The sequence below is a fragment of the Anolis carolinensis genome, unplaced genomic scaffold, assembly GCF_035594765.1.
Source record: "Anolis carolinensis isolate JA03-04 unplaced genomic scaffold, rAnoCar3.1.pri scaffold_8, whole genome shotgun sequence".
Lineage (NCBI taxonomy): Eukaryota > Metazoa > Chordata > Lepidosauria > Squamata > Dactyloidae > Anolis > Anolis carolinensis.
This window is the reverse complement of record NW_026943819.1, coordinates 26,406,648-26,431,618: the sequence shown is the minus strand read 5'-3', so window position 1 is coordinate 26,431,618 and position 24,971 is coordinate 26,406,648. Positions and strand designations below refer to the sequence as shown.

Here is a 24,971-nt window from a genome sequence, read left to right as displayed (position 1 = left end):
TGAGTCCCTTCGGGGAGATAGAGCGGTATATAAATAAAGTTTTATTTTATTGATTTATTATTATTATTCAGAGCTTCCTAGCTGCCTTTTGGAGCATGAAGTCTTGAGTCGATCTCCAGCCAGAAAAGCTCAGTTTCTTTGGTAAAGGAATGGGGAGAACTGGAGCAATTAGGCGGCACTTTCCCAAAGTGCCAAATCTCCAGAGGTGAGCGCAAAGCCAGCTGCCCTAATCCTCTCCACGTCCTGCAGAGTCTCGCCAAGTTTTCTTGGCTCGCCTCGCCTCGCATGGGGCAGAAACTGTTTCCTTCTGGTCTTGGATCTCTTTGTCAAGGCAGGGAAAAGCCACTTTCAACGTCAAGCCAGGGGAAGTCATTCTCTTGGAAATCACAGGCAGTGGAGTTACACAAATGATGTACAATGCACAAATCTGTACCTTTTTTAGAAGGTCCAGAACCCACAATATGTTGGCATGCCATTCAGTAGCATTTCTGAGGCCCTGCATTGGGCCAGAAGTCCTTGGTTTCAATAGGGTATTACACTTTGTAACATGATTTTTGTTCCTGGGTTATAAATGTCATTTTCTAATTTGTTCTTAAACTGCAAAAACTTTGTTCCAGTTTGAACATTGAAAGGTTGGATAATAAGGAGGGATTAAGAAGAAGCCTATTAAACATCAAATTAGGTTATGATTTTACAAATTAAGCACCAAAACATCATGTTATACAACACATTTGACAGAAAAAGTAGTTCAATGCGCAGCAATCTTATGTTGTAATTACTGTATTTACAAATTTAGCACCAAAATATCACAATGCATTGAAAACATTGACTACAAAAATGCGTTGGATAGTCCAGAGCCTTGGATAAGTGAGACGCTAATGTAATACATTTTACTGTGTGTGCAAACCCATTCACATCACGGCCGTTGCACTCACTGTGTTGCTCTTATTACCATGTTTACACAAAAAGCTGTTTTTGGACAGAGCCTGGACCATTTTCAAAAAAACACCCTCAACCCTTTGGATACCAATGTAGTGGATTTGGGGAGTTGTAGTCCCCAAAGTAATTTCTCTGAGTCCCGACTCTGATTTCATGTCCAAGCCGCAAAGGCCAGCGTTAACCAGCAAGAGGGAATATTTTAAAATCATTTAAAGGAAATATGTTCCGCAGACTGAAACGTTCAGGGACACTCGATTGCATTTGAGCTCACTTCACAGAAACTAAATATTCGTCCAACTTTCTATTTCTTTTTCAGTGGGGTAATGTGGCAAGGACATCTGTCTTTTCCTTCCCTAAAAGTCTCCGTACTCGAAATCCCCGGAGTGCCGTCTGTTTTCTGGCTGATGGGATCCAGATGTATCTTAAAATAAACCACAGCGACCCCCTCCCTACCCTTACGTTGTAATACAGTTAGGAACACCGTTAAGTATTTCCTACACCTCCATCCAGAGAGGGGCCTTTTGGGGTCTCGAGCTCTGCAAATATCATTGGGAAATATCTCTCATCCATTCCTTTTTCAGGTTGCAAAGACCATAGTAGTTAGGCAGAGTTAGTGGTGCAGACTCAATCAAAGAGTCGACTACAGTATTAAGTATACAATACTCAGTGTATTCGATTTGAAGTACAGTAGAGTCTCACTTATCCAACATAAACGGGCCGGCAGAACGTTGGATAAGCAAATATGTTGGATAATAAGGAGAGATGAAGGAGAAGCCTATTAAACATCAAATTAGGTTATGATTTTACAAATTAAGCACCAAAACATCATGTTATACAACAAATCTGGCAGAAAAGGTAGTTCAGTATGCAATAATGCTATGTAGTAATTACTGTATTTATGAATTTTGCATCAAAATATCATGATATATTGAAAACATTGACTATAAAAATGTGTTGGATAAGTGAGACTCTACTGTATATGTATTTGTACGAGGGTTGAATGAAAAGTTATGCCTCCACCTTCGTTACCTACTACACTTGATCTTAGCCATGTTTCACATGTTTTGATATAGTCAAAATTGACTAATCAATAAAGAGTTGTTGTTGTTGTTGTACCTTCGTTACTTGGGTTTGAATGGGAGTACAGTAGAGTCTCACTTATCCAACATAAACGGGCCAGCAGAACGCTGGATAAGCGAATATGTTGGATAATAAGGAGGGTTTAAGGAGAAGCCTATTAAACATCAAATTAGGTTATGCTATTACAAATTAAGCACCAAAACATCATGTTATACCACAAATTTGACAGAAAAAGTAGTTCAATGCGCAGTAATGCTACGTAGTAATTACTGTATTTATGAGTTTTGCATCAAAATATCATGATATATTGAAAACATTGACTACAATAATGCGTTGGATAATCCAGAACGTTGGATAAGTGAGACTCTACTGTATATGTATTTGTACAAGGGTTGAATGAAAAGTAATGCCTCCACCTTCGTTACCTACTACACTTGATCTTAGCCATGTTTCACATGTTTTGATATAGTCAAAATTGACTAATCAATAAAGAGTTGTTGTTGTTGTTGTACCTTCGTTACTTGGGTTTGAATGGGAGTATTTTAATAAATCAAACGCAGAAATAATCCTTAGAATGTGCTCTTTAACTACCACTATTCACTTTTCCACATTATCACCAGACAATTGGGATACATTTCTGTCAACGATGAACAAGTTTTCTGAAGCCGTCACGGACGAAGTCGACACTCTGTTTCCGCAACCGTCATCTCACAGGACCCATCGTGCACAGATCTTCTGATAGCCAAGCAAAGCAATAATGTGACTCACACGTTCTTGTGAAATGCCGATTATGCTTGAGTGATACGACGATCGTCCTGAATCAATCTGTCAAGATTTTGCCTGTGAAACTCGGTGGTTGCTGTCACAGGACGTCCAACTCTTTGTTAGACACACAAGTCAGATGTTCCCACCTCAACATCTTTAAACTTACTCGCCCAACGACGCACAGGACTCACATCAACACAATCACCATACACAACTTGCCTTCTCTGATGGATCTCCTTTGGGGTGACACCTTCTGCTGTCAAGAATTCAATGACTGCACGTTGCTTAAGTCGCATTGACTGACCGTCTGTGTGAGGTTCCATACTTTGCACTTTAACAACACAACCATTCAATGCTAAGGCTTCCCGCCAAATGGAACTGTAGAGGAGAGTCTCCTGAATTACTGCATGCCAGTACTGCCATCTGTTGAGGAGTTACGAAGGTGGAGGCATTACTTTTCATTCAACCCTCTTATACATATGTGTGGGCTCCACAACTTCTGTGTGGCCATGTTGCATATGGGGTTTGGGGAGCTGTAATCAAAACAACTTTTTGGATGTATAGCATAAGCTTTCCATCTTCGGCATGCTTTTTTTCTCTCTGTGTCAAGACTCTGTTGACCTTAAATTCTGACCCTGAAAATTTCGAGTCTGCGATTGCAAAGGCTGCTTGTTGACCCCTTGCCCTGCTCCATCCCAAACCCTAGCTCTTGCAAACCTGTTGGAGGTTGCTATAGCTATCTCTGATTCGACAAGGGCAGCCTGGATTAATCCTCCGTCATCCCATTTATTTCCAGTTGTCTCCTCCTCCTATTTCCTCTTTTGCTTTGCTGCAAAGTGAGTTCGACATGCAAAAATAGCATGCAACAGATTAACTCGGGATGCCTTTACATTGCAGAATTAATGCAGCTTGAACTGTCACGGCTTAATGCTACGAGTGCATGACTGCTATTAATGTTATGTATGTTTACAAAATGAACCGTAGTTAATGAGAAGGAAGCGTGCATCCTTTTCTTATGAAGCTGAATGCTTTTTGAAACCAGAACGTAGGTATGAGTTCACCTAAATCAGGCATGGGCAAACTTTGGCCCTCCAGGTGTTTGGAACTCCAACTCCCACAATTCCTAACAGCCTACCGGCTGTTATACTTTATAAATAAATATATTTATACTTTATAAATAAAGTATAATAATAATTATTACAGTAGAGTCTCACTTATCCAACATAAACGGGCCGGCAGAACGTTGGATAAGCAAATATGTTGGATAATAAGGAGGCATGAAGGAGAAGCCTATTAAACATCAAATTAGTTTATAATTTTACAAATTAAGCACCAAAACATCATGTTATACAACAAATTTGACAGAAATAGTTCAATACGCAGTAATGCGATGTAGTAATTACTGTATTTACGAATTTAGCACCAAAATATCATGATATATTGAAAACATCGACTACAAAAATGCATTGGATAATCCAGAACGTTACATAAGCGAGTGTTGGATAAGTGAGATTCTACTGTATTATTATTATTTTATTATGACACAGCAAACAAGATAGATATGTTGGATTTCGTATCACAAAATCACAAGTTGAACACTTCCCAAGTGTCTAGGACTGTGTGATGTATTTTCGGATGATGCGTGCAGATCCCAGTAGGGTGGCCTTTTGCAGTTGGCAGATCATGATTTTGTATTATTATTATTATTATTATTATTATTATTATTATTATTATTATGTTTGGAGCCCCCGGTGGCGAAGTGGGTTAAACCCTTGTGACTTGAAGGTTGGGTTGCTGACCTGAAAGCTGCCAGGTTTGAATCCAACCAGGGAGAGCATGGATGAGCTCCCTCTGTCAGCTCCAGCTCCATGCGGGGACATGAGAGAAGCCTCCCACAAGGATGGTAAAAACATCAAAACATCCAGGCAATATTCCCTGGGTAATGTCCTTGCAGATGGCCAATTCTCTCACACCAGAAGCGACTTGAAGTTTCTCAAGTTGTTCCTGACACGGAAAAAATAAAATAAAAATCTGCGGGTTCGGTACAGGGCCATACAGCCTGGAATACTCACAGCAAATCAATAACATTAAGAATACAGTAGAGTCTCACTTATCCAACATAAACAGGCTGGCAGAATGTTAGATAAGCGAATATGTTGGATAATAAGGAGAGATTAAAAAAAAGCCTATTAAACATCAAAATATGATTTTACAAATTAAGCACCAAAACATCATGTTATACAACAAGTTTGACAGAAAAAGCAGTTCAATACGCAGTAATGTTACATTGTAATTACTGTATTTATGAATTTAGCACCAAAACATCACGATATATTGAAAACGACTACAAAAATGGATTGGATAATCCAGAACGTTGGATAAGCGAGTGTTGGATAAGTGAGACTCTACTGTAATACTGTAATAATAATGTACATTTACCAATCCTGCATGCTATGGTGTTTTGTTTGGCAGGCGCTGGACATGCTTCCAAACAAAAACTTTGCTAGGTCTTACTTTCGGGGGAGGCCTTATACAGTAGAGTCTTGCTTATCCAACGTAAACGGGCCAGAAGAATGTTGGATAAGCGAATATGTTGGATAATAAGGAGAGATTAAGGAACAGCCTATTAAACATTAAATTAGGTTATGATTTTACAAACTAAGGACCAAAACATTATGTTATACAACAAATTTGACAGAAAAAGTAGTTCATTACACAGTAATGCTATGTAGTAATTACTGGATTTACGAATTTAGCACCAAAATATCACGATGTATTGAAAACATTGACTACAAAAATGCGTTGGATAATCCAGAACATTGGATAAGCGAGTGTTGGATTAGTGAGACTCTACTGTATTTAGTAATTCATCAAAACTTCTACTACCGTGTTTCCCCGAAAATAAGACAGTGTCTTATATTAATTTTTGCTCCCAAAGATGCTCTAGGTCTTATTTTCAAGCGATGTCTTATTTTTCCATGAAGAAGAATTCACATTTATTGTTGAACAAAAAAATGAACATTTATTCTATACTGTACAGTAGTTGTCATGACAAACCAGCATAACCAGACAAACTGTGAATCCTATCAAGAAATTCTTGTTACTACCATTAATTCCATGTCCAACACTCTACGGCAGGGGTCCCCAAACTAAGGCCCGGGGGCTGGATGCGGCCCTCCGAGGTCATTTACCTGGCCCCCACCCTCAGTTTGATAATATAATATATTGTATATACATATAATATTGATAATAACATTATAATGTAATACAATATAACACTAATAATAATACCATATAATAATATTAATTATATATTCTATATTACATGTAATATTACTAATAATATTACAGTATAGTGGCATAGTTCAATATAGTAACAAATAATGCTAATATTGTGTTATGCTAATAATATAATATATTGTATGTACATATAATTTCTAAGCCAATCTGAGTCCCCTTTGGGGTGAGAAGGGTGTGATACAAATGTAGTAAATAAATGCAGTAAATAATAAATAAATAAATAAATAAATTTTAGACTTTGGCTCACCCAAAGTCTGAAATGACTTGAAGGCACACAACAACAACAACAACAACCCTAATTAACTTGACTATCTCATTGGCCAGAAGCAGGACTAAACTTCCCATTGAAATCCTGATAAATGTATGTTGGTTAAAATTGTTTTTATTTTTAAATGTTGTATTGTTCTTTCATTGTTCTTGTTCTTGTTACACTACAAATAAGACATATGCAGTGTGTATCGGAATTTGTTTGTATTTTTTTCAAATGATAATCCAGCCCCTCAACAGTCTGAAGGATTGTGGACCGGCCCTCGGCTTAACAAGTTTGAGGACCCCTGCTCTACGGTATGTATATTTACCGATCCTGCATGCTCTGGTGTTCTGTTTGACGGACATGCTTCCAACCAAAACTTTTGCTAGGACTTACTTTCAGGGGAGGCCTTATATTTAGCATTTCAGCAAAACCTCTACTAGGTCTTGTTTTCTGGGGATGTCTTATTTTAGGGGAAACAGGGTAGGTCTTATTTTTTGGGGGATGTCTTATTTTCAGGTAAACAAGGTACAGTAGAGTCTCACTTATCCAACACTCGCTTATCCAACGTTCTGGATTATCCAACGCATTTTTGTAGTCAATGTTTTCAATATATCGTGATATTTTGGTGCTAAATTCGTAAATACAGTAATTACTACATAGCATTACTGCATATTGAACTACTTTTTCTGTCAAATTTGTTGTAAAACATGATGTTTTGGTGCTTAATTTGTAAAATCATAACCTAATTTGATGTTTAATAGGCTTTTCCTTAATGCCTCCTTATTATCCAACATATCCGCTTATCCAACATTCTGCCGGCCCGTTTATGTTGGATAAGTGAGACTCTACTGTATATATATATATATATATATATATATACTAGCTGTGCCCGGCCACACGTTGCTGTGGTGTAGTCTGGTGCTATAGAAAATAAAGTAATGAGAATTAGCCAGGCTTTGAAGCTGCAAGGCTATTCATTCCTGTTTATTTGATTAGGTTATTTTGAGTGGAAATCATACCTTGGATGTGTTGGTATATTGTGGCCAATAAAGTAGTCCCTCTGGGGAGATGGTGGCGGGGTACAAAAATAAAATTATCATTATTATTATTATTTACCTTTTATAGGTTGGCAGAAGCTGGAGCTAACAGCGGGCGCTCACTCCGCTCCCCTGCGGCCTTTCAGTCTGCAAGTTCAGCAGCTCAGCGCTTTAACACACGAAGGGTTAGAAGGCACGATCATCAAGTTTGCAGACGACACAAAACTGGGAGGGATAGCTAACACTCCAGAAGACAGGAGCAGAATCCAAAACGATCTTGACAGACTAGAGAGATGGGCCAAAACTCACAAAATGAAGTTCAACAGGGACAAATGCAAGATACTTCACTTCGGCAGAAAAAATGGAAATCAAAGATACAGAATGGGGGACGATGCCTGGCTTGACAGCAGTGTGTGCGAAAAAGACCTTGGAGTCCTCGTGGACAACAAGTTAAACATGAGCCAACAATGTGATGCGGCAGCTAAAAAAGCCAATGGGATTCTGTCCTGCATCAATAGGGGAATAGCGTCTAGATCCAGGGAAGTCCTGCTCCCCCTTATTCTATTCTGCCTTGGTCAGACCACACCTGGAATCACACTGTGTCCAATTTTGGGCACCGCAGTTGAAGGGAGATGTTGACAAACTGGAAAGCGTCCAGAGGAGGGCAACTAAAATGATCAAGGGTCTGGAGAACAAGCCCTATGAGGAGCGGCTTAAAGAACTGGGCATGTTTAGCCTGCAGAAGAGAAGGCTGAGAGGAGACATGATAGCCATGTACAAATACGTGAAGGGAAGTCATAGGGAGGAGGGAGCAAGCTTGTTTTCTGCTGCCCTGCAGACTAGGACACAAGGGAACAATGGCTTCAAACTACAGGAAAGGAGATTCCACCTGAACATCAGGAAGATTTTCCTCACTGTGAGAAGGGCTGTTCGACAGTGGAACTCTCTCCCCGGGGCTGTGGTGGAGGCTCCTTCTTTGGAGGCTTTTAAGCAGAGGCTGGATGGCCATCTGTCGGGGGTGCTTTGAATGCGATTTCCTGCTTCTTAGCAGGGGGTTGGACTAGATGGCCCATGGGGTCTCTTCCAACTCTACTATTCTATGATTCTATGATTCTACCGTGCCACCGGGGGCTCGGAACAGGGCCATACATACAGCCCGGAAAACTCACAGCAAATCAATAACAACAATAGGAGAGAATGCTTCTGGAACATGGCCACACAGCCCGAAAGACACACAACAACCCAATAACAACAATAATTGAAAAGAATTTCCGACGTCTCATTTCCCCCTTGAAGCTGGGAGGAAGGCGCGGCAAGGGAGGCAGCGAGGCGAGCGGGTGTCTTGAGCGTGGGAACGCGGTGTCGACACGTGACTGCCGTCCGCACGGCTTGTTGCGAGAGAGAGAGAAAGAGAGAGACAGAGCAAAGCAAAAATCCCGCCCCGGCCGGCGGTGCGCACTGGCGGCGGAAGGAAGAGGAGGAGGAGGAGGAGAGGCAAGGCGCAGCTGGACCCCATCTGCCTCTCTCTCTCTCTCTCTCTTTCTCTCTCTTTTTTCCTCCTTCGCGGATAATAGAGAGAGAGAGCAGTGGATCCCGCCTTGGCTCGGCTGCCTCTTCCACATTCTCTCCTGGCGGCGGCGCCCTTCCTCACCAAGCCGACCGAGGAGGGAACATGGCGACAGGAGGCTCTCCTCCTCTGCTTCGGATGCTGCTCCTGTTTCTTCTCCTCCTTCTTCTTGCGTGGAACCCCAGACCGGTCTCTTCTTCCTCCTTGTCCCAGAAGAGCCCTCGTTCTCCCTCCCGGGCCCAGGACCGGGGCTTCGTGGTGGTGCAAACGGAGGAGGAGAAGGGCTCCTGGGGAGAGGGGCTGCGGCGCAAGAGGAGCGCGGGACCCGCCGAGGAAGAGGAGGCGGATGGGCATGAGGAAGAGCAGCCCCCGGCGCCGCAGGATCCCATCCAGGTGTACGGACAGGTGAGCCCCCGACTCTCCTCTCTCTCGCTCTCCAAACCCTTGCCTTTCCCAAGCAGACCTGCCCCCCCAAATTTTCCCAAGCCATTTATTTATTATTTATTATATTCCGCCCTTCTTTCTCACCCCGAAGGGGACTCAGGGCGGATCACATTACACATACAGTAGAATCTCACTTATCCAACACTCACTTATCCAACGTTCTGGATTATCCAACGCATTTTTGTAGTCAATGTTTTCAATATATCGTGATATTTTGGTGCTAAATTCATAAATACAGTAATTACTACATAGCATTACTGCGCATTGAACTACTTTTTCTGCCAAATTTGTTGTCTAACATGATGTTTTGGTGCTTCATTTGTAAAATCATAACCTAATTTGATGTTTAATAGGCTTTTCCTTAATGTCTCCTTATTATCCAACATATTTGCTTATCCAACATTCTGCTGGCCCGTTTATGTTGGATAAGTGAGACTCTACTGTATAGGCAAACATTCAATGCCTTTTAACATAGAACAAAGACAAGACAAACATAGGCTCCGAGCGGGCCTCGAACTCATGACCTCCTGGTCAGAGTGATTCATTGCAGCTGGTTGCAGATGGCTTGCTCTCCAGCCTGTGCCACAGCCCGGGCTGTTAGATTCAATGTGCATTAGACTTAAGTAATTGTGGGCAGAAGTGGTCCAGAAGTTGTTTAAGTTGATTTGACTTCCTGCTGATTTATATAAAAGGTAAAGGTTTCCCCTGACGTTAAGTCCAGTCATTTCTGACTCTGGGGGTTGGTGCTCATCTCTATTTCTAAGCCGAAGAGCCGGCGTTGTCCGTAGACACCTCCAAGGTCATGTGGCCGGCATGATTGCATGGAGCGCACTTACCTTCCCGCCGGAGCGGTACTTATTAATCTACTAACATTTGCATGTTTTCGAACTGCTAGGTTGGCAGGAGCTGGAGCTAACAGCGGGCACTCAAGCCGCTCCCAGGATTTGAACCTGGGACCTTTCGGTCTGCAAGTTATTTATTTATTTACAGCATTTATATTCCGCCCTTCTCACCCCGAAGGGGACTCAGGGCGGATCACATTACACATATAGGCAAACATTCAGTGCCTTTTAACATAGAACAAAGACAAACAAACATAGGCTCCGAGCGGGCCTCGAACTCATGACCTCCTGGTCAGAGTGATTCTTTGCAGTTAATTGCAGCTGGCTTGCTCTCCCGCCTGCGCCACAGCCCGGGCCATCCCTTCTGCATCGCCCCAAACTGACCTCTGCATTCCCCAACCTGACCTTCTCCCACTTTCCCAATCCCCCTTCTTCCACATCTCCCAAACCGACCTCATTTAAGTTTCCCAATAATAATAATAATAATAATAATAATAATAATAATAAAACTTTATTTATACCCGCCACCATCTCCCCGCAGGGACTCGGGGCGGCTCACATGGGGCAGAGGCCCAAACAACATAGGACAAAACATAAGCAACATAATACAAATCACACTATAAAAAGATAAAACAGTAATACAATAATTTATTTATTATTTATTTCAATCATTTCTATGCCGCCCTTCTCATCCGAAGGGACTCAGGGCGGCTCACAATCTGGCAAATAAATCAATTAAAACAAAAATACAGGATTAAAAATTGCATTTAAAACACATGAATGGTAAAATCGTAATAAATACGGGATAGATTATTAAAAACCCTCTGGGGCTGATTAATTAATGACTGTATCTCCAAAGGCCTGTCGAAACATCCAAGTCTTCAGTTGTCTTCAGTCTTCATCCCAAGCTGTCCCTCTCTCCATTTCCCAAACTCACCTTCTCCTATCCTCCCAAATGCACTTCCTTTACATTTCCCAAACTGACCCCCTCTCCATTCTTCAAACTCACCTCCTCTTAGTATTCCAAACTCATCCTCCCCTACATCTTCCAAACCAATTCCCCCTATTTCCAAACATGATCTCCCAAACTGTCCTTCTCCCAGTCTCCAAATCTGGCTTCTTCCACATCTCCCAAACCGACCTCTTTTAAGTTTCCCAAGCTGTCCCTCTCTCCATTTCCCAAACTCACCTTCTCCTATTCTCCCAAAGGCACTTCCTTTAGGTAAAAAGGTAAAGGTTTTGCCTGATGTTAAGTCCAGTCGTGACCGACTCTGGGGGTTGGTGCTCATCTCTATTTCTAAGCCGAAGAGTCGGCATTGTCCATAGACATCTTCAAGGTCATGTGGCCAGCATGACTGCATGGAGCGCCATTACCTTCCAGCCAGAGCAGTACTTATTGATCTACTCACATTTGCATGTTTTCAGACTGCTAGGTTGGCAGGAGCTGGGGCTAACAGCAGGTACTCATTCCACTCCCAGGATTTGAATCTGGGACCTTTTGGTCCGCATGTTCAGCAGCTCAGCGCTTTAACACACTTCGCCACCGAGGCTCCCAAACATTTCCCAAACTGACCTCCTCTCCATTCCTCAAACTCATCTCCTCCCACTATCCCAAACTCATCCTCCCCTACATCTTCAAAACCAACCCCCCTCCCATTTCCAAACATGATCTCCCAAACTGTCCAAACACATAACCCCTGAGGATGCCAGCCATAGATGTGGGCGAAACTTCAGGAGAGAATACTTCTGGAACATCGCCATACAGCCCCGAAAACATACAACAACCCCCAAATCCTAACATGATCTCCCAAAGTGACCTTCTCCCAGTTTCCCAAACCGACATCCTCCCCAATTCCCAAACCAAACCTCACTTCAGTTTCCCAAACTGACCCCCTCTTAACTTCCCAAACTCACCTTCTCCCAGTATTCCAAACTCATCTCCCCTACATTTTCCAAACCAATTCCCCCCAAAATTATCTACAGTGATCTCCCCTATTGTCCCCAAATGGATCCTCTCCATTTCCCAAACTCACCTTCTCCCACTAATCTAAACTCATCACCCCAACATTTTCCAAACAACCCCCAAATACTAACATGATCTCCCAAAGTTGCCTTCTCCCAGTTTCCCAAACCAACCTCACTTCAGTTTTCAAACTGATCCCCTCAATTTCCCAAATTTAACCCCCTCATCACTTCTCAAACTCACCTTCTCCCAATATTCCAAACTCATCTCCTCTGCATTTTCCAAACCAATTTCTCCCATTTCCAAACATGACCTCCCAAACTGACCTTCTCCCAGTTTCCCAAACAAACTTCCTTCCCATTTTGAAACCAAACCTCACTTCAGTTTCCCAAACTGACCCCCTCATCACTTCCCAAACTCACCTTCTCCCAGTATTCCTAACTCAGCTCCTTTACATTTTCCAAACCAATTTCCCCCAGTTTCCTAACATGACATCCCAAACTCACCTTCTCCCAGTTTCCCAAACAACTTCCTCCGTTTCCCAAACCAACGTCATTAAAGTTTCCCAGACTGACCCTCTCTCCTTTCCCAATCCCACCTTCTCCCAGTCTCCCAAATGCACTTCTTTCCCATTTCCCATTCTGCCCCGCTTGCTGTTCCCCAAACTGACCTTCCTGCAATTACAAGCCTCCCTCCCTTTGGATTTGGCAAACCGGCTGCCAAATTCTCTCCCATTTTTGCAGAGTAGATTTCCCAGTGGACTTGAATTGATTTGTAATGGAATTTGAGCAGGGAGGTTTTAGTGAGGTATTTTTTGTTTGGTTTTTCGGTGGAGCAACATCCTTTCCCTGCTTTTCTTGCTTTTCCCTTTGCAAAGAAATCCAGGCTTTGTTCCTAAATCTGACCTTGTTTTCTTCTTCTACCGGTTTTGGAGCTGGATATAATCATGTTCCTTAGTGTTTTTAGCGGATTGTTGGTGAAAGGGTTGAGCTGGCAACCTAGATGACTCACAGGTTGATTAGCAGGGAGCCAGGTGATGCCAAGGAAAAGAAAGGGAGGCGGTGTGAAGCTCCGAGACCCGGGCTGCAAATATTTGGGGTCTGCCCTTCAGTATCAAGTGCCTGAACAAAGCGTGCAATGCGGAGGGAAGGCACCGCAGAGGTCTGGCTTGGGCAGGGGTCCAGTTGGCCAGTGACCTTGGTCTGGGCCACTGACGCTTTTGTTTTCCACGCTTTACAGTGTGATCTATGAAAGCCGATCTCTGAGGCCTTGACAAGATTTGTGAAATGACTCACCAATGTCCAGAAACCTCATTACACAGACCTTGACACTGCAAAACTGTTGCAGTTTGACAGCTATAGGTCCATATTATATTATTCTCAAAAGGGTGAGTGCCTTAGCAAACTACAAGTCCCTCACTTTGAGACATGCCAGTTCAAATGCTTTAGAAAACTTGTTCATCGTTGGTAGAAATATATCCAATTGTCTGGTGATTATGTGGAAAAGTGAATAGTGGTAGTTCAAGAGCACATTCTTAGGATTATTTCTGCATTTGATTTATTAAAATATTCCCATCCAAACCCAAGTAACGAAGGTACAACAACAACAACTCTTTATTGATTAGTCAATTTTGACCATATCAAAACACGTGAAACATGGCTAAGATCAAGTGTAGTAAGTAACGAAGGTGGAGGCATTACTTTTCAGAAATGTATCCAATTGTCTGGTGATTATGTGGAAAAGTGCATAGTGATGGTTAAAGAGCACATTCTCAGGATTATTTCTGCATTTGATTTATTAAAATATTCCCATCCAAACCCAAGTAACGAAGATACAACAACAACTCTTTATTGATTAGTCAATTTTGACCATATCAAAACACGTGAAACATGGCTAAGATCAAGTGTAGTAAGTAACGAAGGCGGAGGCATTACTTTTCAGAAATGTATCCAATTGTCTGGTGATTATGTGGAAAAGTGCATAGTGATGGTTAAAGAGCACATTCTCGGGATTATTTCTGCATTTGATTTATTAAAATACTCCCATCCAAACCCAAGTAACGAAGGTACAACAACAACAACAACAACTCTTTATTGATTAGTCAATTTTGACCATAACAAAACACGTGAAACATGGCTAAGATCAAGTGTAGTAAGTAACGAAGGTGGAGGCATTACTTTTCATTCAACCTTCGTACAAATACATATACAGTAGAGTCTCACTTGTCCAACGTTCTGGATTATCCAACGTATTTTTGTAGTCGATGTTTTCAATAAATCATGATATTTTGGTGCTAAATTCGTAAATACATAGCATTACTGTGTATTGAACTACAGTAGAGTCTCGCTTATCCAACGTAAACGGGCCGGCAGAATGTTGGATAAGCGAATATGTTGGATAATAAGGAGAGATTAAGGAAAAACCTATTAAACATCAAATTAGGTTATGATTTTACAAATTAAGCACCAAAACATCATGTTATACAACAAATTTAACAGAAAAGTAGTTCAATACACAGTAATGCTATTTAGTAATTACTGTATTTACAAATTTAGCACCAAAATATCACAATGTATTGAAAACATTGACTACAAAAATGTGTTGGATAATCCAGAACGTTGGATAAGCGAGTGTTGGATAAGTGAGACTCTACTGTACTTTTTCTGTCAAATTTATTGTATAACATGATGTTTTGGTGCTTCATTTGTAAAATCATAACCTAATTTGATGTTTAATAGGTGTTTCCTTAATCCCTACTTATTATCCAACATATTTGTTTATCCAACGTTCTGCCGGCCCGTTTATGTTGGATAAGTGAGACTCTACTGTATTTTCTTGGCGGTTTACTCTTTTCTAAGGATCATCGTCTAATGTTTCTGGTTTATCTCTTGGCACAACACACACAGGCATAAAGAGAATAAGTTGTGAATGACCTGAATGCAGCTGTGAAGTGTGCATGGAAATCCTTGCAAATGTAGGCCAGAGATCTATAATTTAGGAGAAACCCCTTGGCATCATAGCTTCTGAATCTTCTTTGTGTACCTTTCTTTCTGTTTGCAAACTGAGACACCAGCAGGTATAACCCGGCTGTTCCCTGGGAAGAGCTTAGCTGCCTTTGACAGTTTTTTGGCTTGGCTTTTTTCTCCAAGGAGGGGAAACATGACAACATTATTTAAGGCTGGATCTACACTGCTATATAATTCAGCATGAAACTGCATTATAGGCTCAGTTTAGACCTATATAATGCAGTTCAATGCAGCTAAACTGCATTGTATGAGTATATACACTGACCATATTGTACAATTTCAAACAATCTCCCTGAAAAGTATTTTTACATTGGGTGCTGTTTATTACTTATAATTTATTTATTTGTTAGCAACATTTATATCCCACCCTTCTCACCCCGAAGGGGACTCAGGGCGGCTCACAAGTCATATGTACATACAATATATGATATTACAGTAGAGTCTCACTTATCCAACACTCGCTTATCCAACGTTCTGGATTATCCAACGCATTTTTGTAGTCAATGTTTTCAATACATTGTGATATTTTGGTGCTAAATTCGTAAATACAGTAATTGCAACATAACATTACTGCGTATTGAACTACTTTTTCTGTCAAATTTGTTGTATAACATGATGTTTTGGTGCTTAATTTGTAAAATCATTGCCTAATTTGATGTTTAATAGGCTTTTCCTTAATGCCTCCTTATTATCCAACGTATTTGCTTATCCAACATTCTGCCGGCCCGTTTATGTTGGATAAGTGAGACTCTACTGTACTGATTTCCTTCCCCCGACAGCTGTAAGTCTTCAGACTAAATCTGGCTTCTGGAGGCTTTCTGTCTGGCCAACAATAGGTTCTGAAGGACTTTTGTTGCTGTGTGTGTTCAAGTCACAGTGTTGTTGTATGTTTTCCAAGGTGTATGGCCATGTTCCAGAAGTATTCTCTCCTGACGTTTCACCCACATCTCCTGAGAATACGTCAGAAGAGAATACGTCTGGAACATGGCCGTGAAAGCCTTTGACAACACATTGCCTTCAAGTTGTTTCCGACGGATGCTTGGTGACCCAAAGGCAAATCTCTCGTGGCTTTCCCTTGGCAGGACTTGTTCAAACCTTTGCTTTCCTTTGAGGCTGAGATTTGGGATGTGAACATAGTCTCTTGAGTTACAGTCTAATCCAGGGGTCCTCAAACTTTTTAAGTGGAGGGCCGGTTCATGATCCCTCAGGCTGTTGAGGGGCTGAATTATCATTTGAAAAAAAAATGAACAAATTCCTATGCACACTGCACATGTCTTATTTGTAGTGCAAAAACAAAACTCAACAACAACTATTTATTTGTTTATTTACTACATTTATACCCTACCCTCTCTCACCCCGAAGGGGACTCAGAGCGGCTTACAAGTAGTATGTACATACAATATGTTATTGGCATAGCACAATATTAGCATTATATATTACTATATTGTCTTATACCACTACTGTTATATTATTAGTAATGTTACATTTAATATATAACGTATAATTAATATTATTATGTTGTATAATTATTAATATTATATTGTATTACATTATAATAATAATAAAAATAGAGTAAAATAAATGTAATAGTAGCAACAATAATAGAGAAAAATAATAAATGTAATAATACCAATAATAATGGAGAAAAATAATAAACGTACCATATATTCTTGAGTATAAGCTGACCTAAATATAAGCTAACCAGGACCCTCGCCCGAGTATAAACTGAGGGGGTTTTTTTCAGTCTTAAAAATAGGGCTGAAAAACTAGGCTTATATTCAAGTATATACTGTATATAATTATTAGTATTATATTGTATTACATTACAATATTAGTATCAATATTATATGTATACACAATATATTCAATTGTTACCATAGCACAATACAGTATTAGTAAATGAAAGAACAATACAATATTCAAAAATAATTACAATTTTAACCAACATAAACCTATCAGGATTTCAATGGGAAGTGTGGGCCTGCTTCTGGCCAATGAGATCATCAAGTTAAGTAGGGTTGTTGGTATTGTGTGAAGTCTAAAACTGAGGGCGGGGGCCAGGTAAATGACCTTGGAGGGCCACATCCGGCCCCCGGGCCTTAGTTTGGGGACCCCTGGTCTAACTATTTCTGCATGCTGACTTGCAAAAACTTGGACTCACACAAATTAGCCTTTGAGTGACAGCGTGGAAAGGAGAAAGGCTTTGGCAGAGCCTTTTGAAGGGCATTTCACTAAGGATGCAAGGCCTTGGTAGCCAGGCGATGAAGCCCCGAACGGCCTTTCTCGCTGTTCAGGATGAAGACACGAAGGGCACAATACCCAGGCTTCCATCTCTGTGCTTTAGTGGTTTCTAACCCGTGGTTTCTGCCTTTTCGGAGTGATTGTATAATTAATTGAGAAGGAAGTTAGGAAGGGCATTGGTTTATGCGAGGCACAAGGAAGATGGATAGATGAACCAGCATTGTATAATGGGAAGAGAAACCTATTTTTGTTGTTCCTGATGAATTCAGAGTGAACTCATATTTCTGCAAGGCTGCTCAATCTTATTTTTTTTGAAATGGCAGGAGAGATATCAGAGGAGCATTTAAGAACACTGTATGCTTTCTGCCTCATTTAAGGTACAGTAGAGTCTCATTTATCCAACATAAATGGGCCGGCAGAACGTTGGATAAGCAAAAATGTCAGATAATAAGGAGGGATTAAGGAAAAGCCTAATAAATGTCAAATTGCGTTATCAAGCACCAAAACATCATGTTTTACAACAAATCAACAGAAAAGGCAGTTCAGTATACAGTAACATTATGTAGTACAGTAGAGTCTCACTTATCCAATGTTCTGGATTATCCAACGCATTTTTGTAGTCAATGTTTTCGATATACCATGATATTTTGGGGCTAAATTCATAAATACTGTAATTACAACATAACATTACTGCGTATTGAACTACTTTTTCTGTCAAATTTTTTGTATAACATGATGATTTGGTGCTTAATTTGTAAAATCATAGCCTAATTTGATGCTTAATAGGTTTTTTCTTAATCTCTCCTTGTTATCCAACATATTCGCTTATCCAATGTTCAGCCAGCCTGTTTATGTTGGATAAGTGAGACTCTACTGTAATTACTGTATTTACAAATTTAGCACCAAAACATCGCAAAGTATTGAAAACATTTACTACAAAAACAGTGACTACTAAAAGGCAAACTGTGTTGGATAATCCAGAATGTTGGATAAGCGAAGGTTGGATAAGCGAGACTTTACTGTACTTCTAGATCTCCTTCTGAATTATCCAAATGGAGGTCATCTTGGCTCTTTGCTTAAAAATGGCAATCATTTAACCCTCTGGATTGCAACTCCCATCATTTCTTACCAAGTGTTATGCTGGACTGCTGGGACTTGAAGTCCAGCAATAAAAAAAAGGCCACATGGTTCCCATCCCTGCATTAAATCAATTGCAAGATACCCTTTTAATCAAAAGCATATGCTTTTACTTATTTAAATGCATTGCTGTTTTGTTTCTTCATTGTCCAAGATGAACGTCACTGGCGTTTCTAAATGCCACCCATCCATTTAAATATCAAAAGAGAAGATTTGGGAGCTGCCAGACTTCAGATATTTTTTTTTTCAAAAACAGTAATTAGCTTTTATAATAATGACGTTCAGCCTCGTGTTTGGTAAGGGAGTCCTCGTGGTCAACAAGTTAAACACGAGCCAACAATGTGATGTGGTGGCTAAAAAACATCGATATATTTTGCACCTTGACCCAGATCGTTGGGATTTTAAGATTTTGTTTTGTTTGTGACTTTTATGACTTTTTTAAATCGTTGTTTGATGTTTTATTGTTGATTGATTTGTTTTTACTGTTTGCTTTTGTTTTTATATTGTTGTTCTGGGCTTGGCCCCAAGTAAGCTGCCCCGAGTCCCTTTGGGGAGATTGGGCGGGGTATAAGAATAAAGTTATTATTATTATTATTATTATTATTATTATTATTATTATTATTATTATTTTTAAAAGCCAGTGGGATTTAGGTTTGCATAAATAAATCCAGGGAAGTCATGCTATGAATCTATTCTGCCTTGGTGAGGCCACACCTGGAATACTGTGTCCAATTCTGGACACTACAATTGAAGGGAGATGTTGACAAGCTGGAAAGCGTCCAGAGGAGGGCAACTAAAATAATTAAAGGTCTGGAGAACAAGCCCTATGAGGAGCGGCTGAAAGAGCTGGGCATGTTTAGCCTGCAGAGGAGACATGATAGCCATGTATAAATATGTGAGTAGAAGTCATAGGGAGAAGAGGGAGCAAGCTTGTTTTCTGCTGTCCTGGAGACTAGGATGTGGAATAATGGCGTCAAACTACCCGAAAGGAGATTCCACCTGAACATCAGGAAGAACTTTCTCACTGTGAGAGAGAGCTGTTCAGTAGTGGAACTCTCTGCAGTGGAGTGTGGTGGAGGCTTTGAAAAAGAGGCTGGATTTCCATCTGTTGGAGGTGCTTTGAATGTGTTTTTCCTGCTTCTTGGCAGGAGGTTGGAGTGGATGGCCTATGAAGTCTCTTCCAACTCATGATTCTTGGGCCAATCCATTTTGACTTGGTACATCAAATATCATGGGCCAGGGAGTCCCATAGTCTAGGTCAATTAGGGAAATTTAGGGACGCTTTATGCGGGAGGCTAATTTACAACACCATAAAACTGCCAGCAAAACACGAGGAAAGGAATGAGGAAGTACAGCCACTACTGGACGGTGAAGCAACAGCTCCCCCTGTGGCCGGAATCGTGAAGCTGGAAAAATGTTAAAAATGCCTCTGAGTCTGTCTAATGTATGTTGTTTGTCTGTTGGCATTGAATGTTTGCCATATATGTGTTCATTGTAATCCGCCCTGAGTCCCCTTCGGGGTGAGAAAGAAGGGCAGAATATAAATACTGTAAATAAATAAATAAATAGGTGATTTTCCCCCCTTTTCCCCACCAACCAAACTGCATTAATTGTACAGTGCAGACACACCCAAGACTCTGGAGATGAGAGTCGGTTGGCCATCAGCAAATGCTTGTTTGTCTTTACTTTCCCTCTTGTTTGCTCAGAACGGATCAATGCATCTATTATGCAACCCATCTTTCCAAAGAAATATTTCCCAAGAGACAACGCCCCACATTTGTGACGTGTTGTTACTTGTAACAGAAGTGGGTTCAGAAGTTAAAAAAGACCGAAAAATGCGAAACTAGAAAGGGTGTTGTCCTTTCAGATTCAAAATAACAACAAACTCTGATTGGCGTTTTGTACATTGCATTCCCTTCTTATACAGACCTGTATAGGCCCATTCCCTTCCCCAGTATTTGATTGCTTTCTAATTATCTGAAATTCCAGTTGACTTCCATATGTCTGTGTGTATTCACATATACTGTATATACTCGAGTATAAGCTTAGTTTTTCAGCCCTTTTTTAAGACTGAAAAAGCCACCCTCGGCTTTTCCTCACCTCGGAAGTTCGGTGAGGGTCCTGGTTGGCTTATATTTGGGTCAGCTTATACTCAAGAATATATGGTACATTTATTATTTTTCTCTCTTATTATTGGTATTATTACATTTAGTATTTTTCTCTATTATTGTTGCTACTATTACATTTATTTTATTCTATTTTTATTATTGTTAATACATTTATTATTTCATTCTGATCTTATTATTATTGCATTTATTATTTTACTCTACTATTGCATGTAGTATTTTCCTGTATTTATTTATTTATTTATTTATTAAGACATTTATCATTTCACTCTGATTATTATTATTGCATTTATTAATTTACTCTATTTATTATCACATGTATTATTTTCCTGTATTATTATTATTATTATTATTATTATTATTATTATTACATGTATTATTTTACTCTATTATTATTAAAAGGATACATAAGCACATTGACATTGAAGAAGATGAGAATAATGATTTGATCAGAGTGACACAGAGTTGGACAGTCTTCTCTTAAATTTGAGCTTGATGTAAATATTCAAAAACATTTAACCTACTGATGCCTCCATTAATGTAATTTTATTGGTGTCTATTTTTATTTCTGAAATTTACCACCCTCGGCTTATACTGGAGTCAATATTTTCCCAATTTTTTGTGGTCTAATTAGGTGCCTCGGCTTATATTCGGGTCGGCTTATACTCAAGTATATACGGTATATATATATCACACACTCATACATATAAACACAATCATCCCTCCACTTTTCAGTGTTTCATTTTTGCAGATTTTAGCATTCATGGATTTATTAATGTGGTCAATATCTGGCAGATGTTGACTGTGGAGTTGTATTGGATAACTTGCAATTTCTAGAGAGATGCCCTTTTGGGTTAATAAATACATATTGGGTTGCTGTGAGTCTTTGGGGCTGTATGGCCATGTTCCAGAAGCTTTTGGAACTTGGCCATACAGCCCAAAGACTCACAGCAACCCAGTGATTCCGGCCATGAAAACCTTTGACAATACAAACATATATTATCTTAAAATCTATGTCATTGTAACCTTTTGTCAACAATTGGAGTCCAGTTACATTTTGCCTGTACTGTTTGCTTGGAAGGCATTTGGGAAGTCCTAAAGTCCAAAATACTTTTCCAAGGCTACCCATGGATATTTCCTGCCTACTGCTAATGTCATAAATGGTATCTATCTACACGGTGGAACAAGTGTAGATATAGTACTATATAATATAATAAAATTGTGCTACGGTAATAATATATCATATATACTCGATTATAAGCCGACCCAAATATAAGCCGAGGCACTTAATTTTACCACAAAAAAATTGGGAAAACATTGATTCCAGTATAAGCCGAGGACTGTAAATTTCAGAAATCAAAATAAGATACCAATAACATGACATTAATTGAGGCATCAGTAGGTTAAATGTTTTTGAATATTTAAATAAAGCTCAAATTTAAAATAAGACTGTCCAATTCTGATCAAATCATTCTCATCTTCTTCAATGTAAGTGTGCTTATGTATCCTTTTAATAATAATAGAGTAAAATAATACATGTAATAATAATTATAATAATAATAATAAATACAGGAAAATAATACATGCAATAATAAGATCAGAGTGAAATAATCAATGTATTATTAATAATAAAAATAGAGTAAAATAAATGTAAAAGTAGCAACAATAATAGAGATAAATAAGAAATGTAATAATACCAATAATAAGAATAGAGAAAAATAATAAATGTACCATATATTCTCGAGTATAAACTGACCCAAATATAAGCCAACCAGGACCCTCACCCGAGTATAAGCCGAGGGGGGCTTTTTCAGTCTTAAAAAAGGGCTGAAAAACTAGGCTTATACTCAAGTATATACAGTAGTTATTTCCAACCAAATGCAAGACAGCCTTCGGAGATGCCCGATTCTCCCAAAAATGGAAAATGTAAATATTCAAAAACATTGAACCTACTGATGCCTCCATTAATGTAATTTTATTGGTATCTATTTTATTTCTGAAATTTACCTCCCTCGGCTTATACTGGAGTCAATGTTTTCCCAATTTTTTTGTTGTAAAATTAGGTGCCTCGGCTTATATTCGGGTGGGCTTATACTCGAGTATATACGGTATTCAACTTCTGCTTAGTTTAGATCATTGTATTTTTTTCCTCTCTCTGCAGCTGTTCAAAAGTTACACACATTCAGATTTATATAACCCATAGTTTCATCCTCCTTTATTGCTCCGGCTTTTGCGGAGGTGATGCATTGTTTGAATTGTGCCGAATGGGAGACCGAGCCTGGCGAGGGAATCTCTGCAAGGGATGGGATCAGAGGACATTGTGGGATCCCTTTTGACCACCGGATTGTGCAAGAAGCAGATAAACACTCTTGTTTATTCCCCCGTCCTTTCCTTTTTAATACCAAATATGCATTTGACGGCTAGAATAGCTAAGCGTTTTATCTCCCATCTGTGGCTCTCTAAGCAGTTTGTAAGGCAACATGCGTGTCGTCCCTTGCAACAGGTGTGCGGGGGAATATCACGATCACGTGATCTGGCAGAAAAGCCTGTTTGTCCTTAAAAAATCCCATGTTGCCGTTTTGCGTTTTCTCCTTCCTCCGCTTCTATTTCTGATTCTGTTTTACCTCCACAGTTCGGAGGCTGGATCCCATTTTAGCAGCCGGATGCACAACAGGCGAAACCAGGGATGTCTCCCCGGAGGGCGTCTTAATGCAATTTGGGACCATTTTGAGTGGCATGGTTCCATGGTATCAAATCCTAGGATTGGTTGTTTTTGATTACTGTATATACTCGAGTATAAGCCGACTCGAATATAAGGCGAGGCACCTAATTTTACCCCAAAAAACTGGGTCTTTAGCTAAACTACATTGGCACCAAGCAGGCAGACACCTGTATATCTGTTAGACATGTCCAAAAAATCGTTTTGAATCGTATATCGGAATTATTTCGGATTGTTCTCGCTTTTTGATACGCATTCCGAGACATTGTCTCACAGCGCAACCAGCAATGTAATTCGAACCATTGTTGGCCCATTCTCTAATTGTCTCTTAATGTTTCATTAATTCCCCCCCCCCCAAAAAAATTTTTAAATATATTTTAAAAAATATTTAAAAAAGTTGTTTCTGCAACCTACCTTGAATGGGAGCTTAGCGCAGCCTAACTTGGCTACTGCTCCCCGGCCAATCAGAAGCTTCCATGATGGACGCAAAGGTGGGGGTTAGCGTCCTCTGCGTCCACATGGAAGATTGCCATACAAGCCCAGTGTGTAGCAATTGCGCATGCGCGTCCACCATTTTAGAAACATTTAGAATCATTACGAATTTTCGGAAATATCCGAAATTTTTGGGTGAAAAAACCGGAAATACTTTCTATGTCGAAGCGCCAGCACCCCCTACTTTAGTAACGAGAATTGAAACATTTTTTTCATCGATCGGACATGCCTAATATCTGTATTTTATTTTAAGTGAACCAGATGTATGTTGTATGTGGTTTTTGTATTATCTGTCTTTGATGAGGCCAACTGGCTAATCAATAAATTGTTGTTGTTGTATCCACAAAAAACTGGGAAAACATTGACTCCAGTATAAGCCGAGGGTAGTAAATTTCAGAAATAAAAATAGATACCAATAAAATTACATTAGTTGAGGCATCAGTAGGTTAAATGTTTTTGAATATTTACATAAAGCTCAAATTTAAGATAAGACTGTCCAACTCTGATCAAATCATTATTCTCATCTTCTTCAATGTAAATCTGCTTATGTATCCTTTTAATAATAGAGTAAAATAATACATGTAATAATAATAAAAACAGGAAAATAATACATGTAATAATAAATAGAGTAAAATAATAAATGTAATAAATAATAAGATCAGAGTGAAATAATAAATGTATTAATAATAATAAAAATAGAGTAAAATAAATGTAATACAGTAGAATCTCACTTATCCAAGCTAAACGGGCCGGCAGAACCTTGGATAAGCGAATATCTTGGACAATAAGGAAGGATTGAGGAAAAGCCTATTAAACATCAAATTAGGTTATGATTTTACAAATTAAGCACCAAAAGATCATGTTATACAACAAATTTGACAGAAAAAGTAGTTCAATACGCAGTAATGTTATGTTGTAATTACTGCATTTATGAATTTAGCACCAAAATATCATGATATATTGAAAACATTGACTACAAAATGCATTGGATAATCCAGAACCTTGGATAAGCGAGTCTTGGATAAGTGAGACTCTACTGT

General features: G+C 39.5%; 1 protein-coding gene across 4 annotated transcripts in view; it reads left to right on the top strand.

Annotated features, from left to right (window-relative positions):
* The first annotated feature begins 8,780 nt into the window (after positions 1–8,780).
* Positions 8,781–24,971, top strand: part of sorl1 (sortilin related receptor 1) — a 121,269-nt gene continuing 105,078 nt past the window's right edge. For 3 of the 4 annotated variants that reach the window (XR_010000494.1, XR_010000495.1, XM_062961413.1), the window contains exon 1: positions 8,782–9,346. Coding sequence is in view for 2 of the 4 variants with exons in the window: in XM_062961413.1 (XP_062817483.1) it covers positions 9,047–9,346 (300 nt within the window). In the remaining 2 variants the exon portion in view is untranslated. Of the gene's footprint in view, positions 9,347–24,971 lie in introns of all 4 variants that reach the window. The other variant, XM_062961415.1, reaches the window with a different exon arrangement.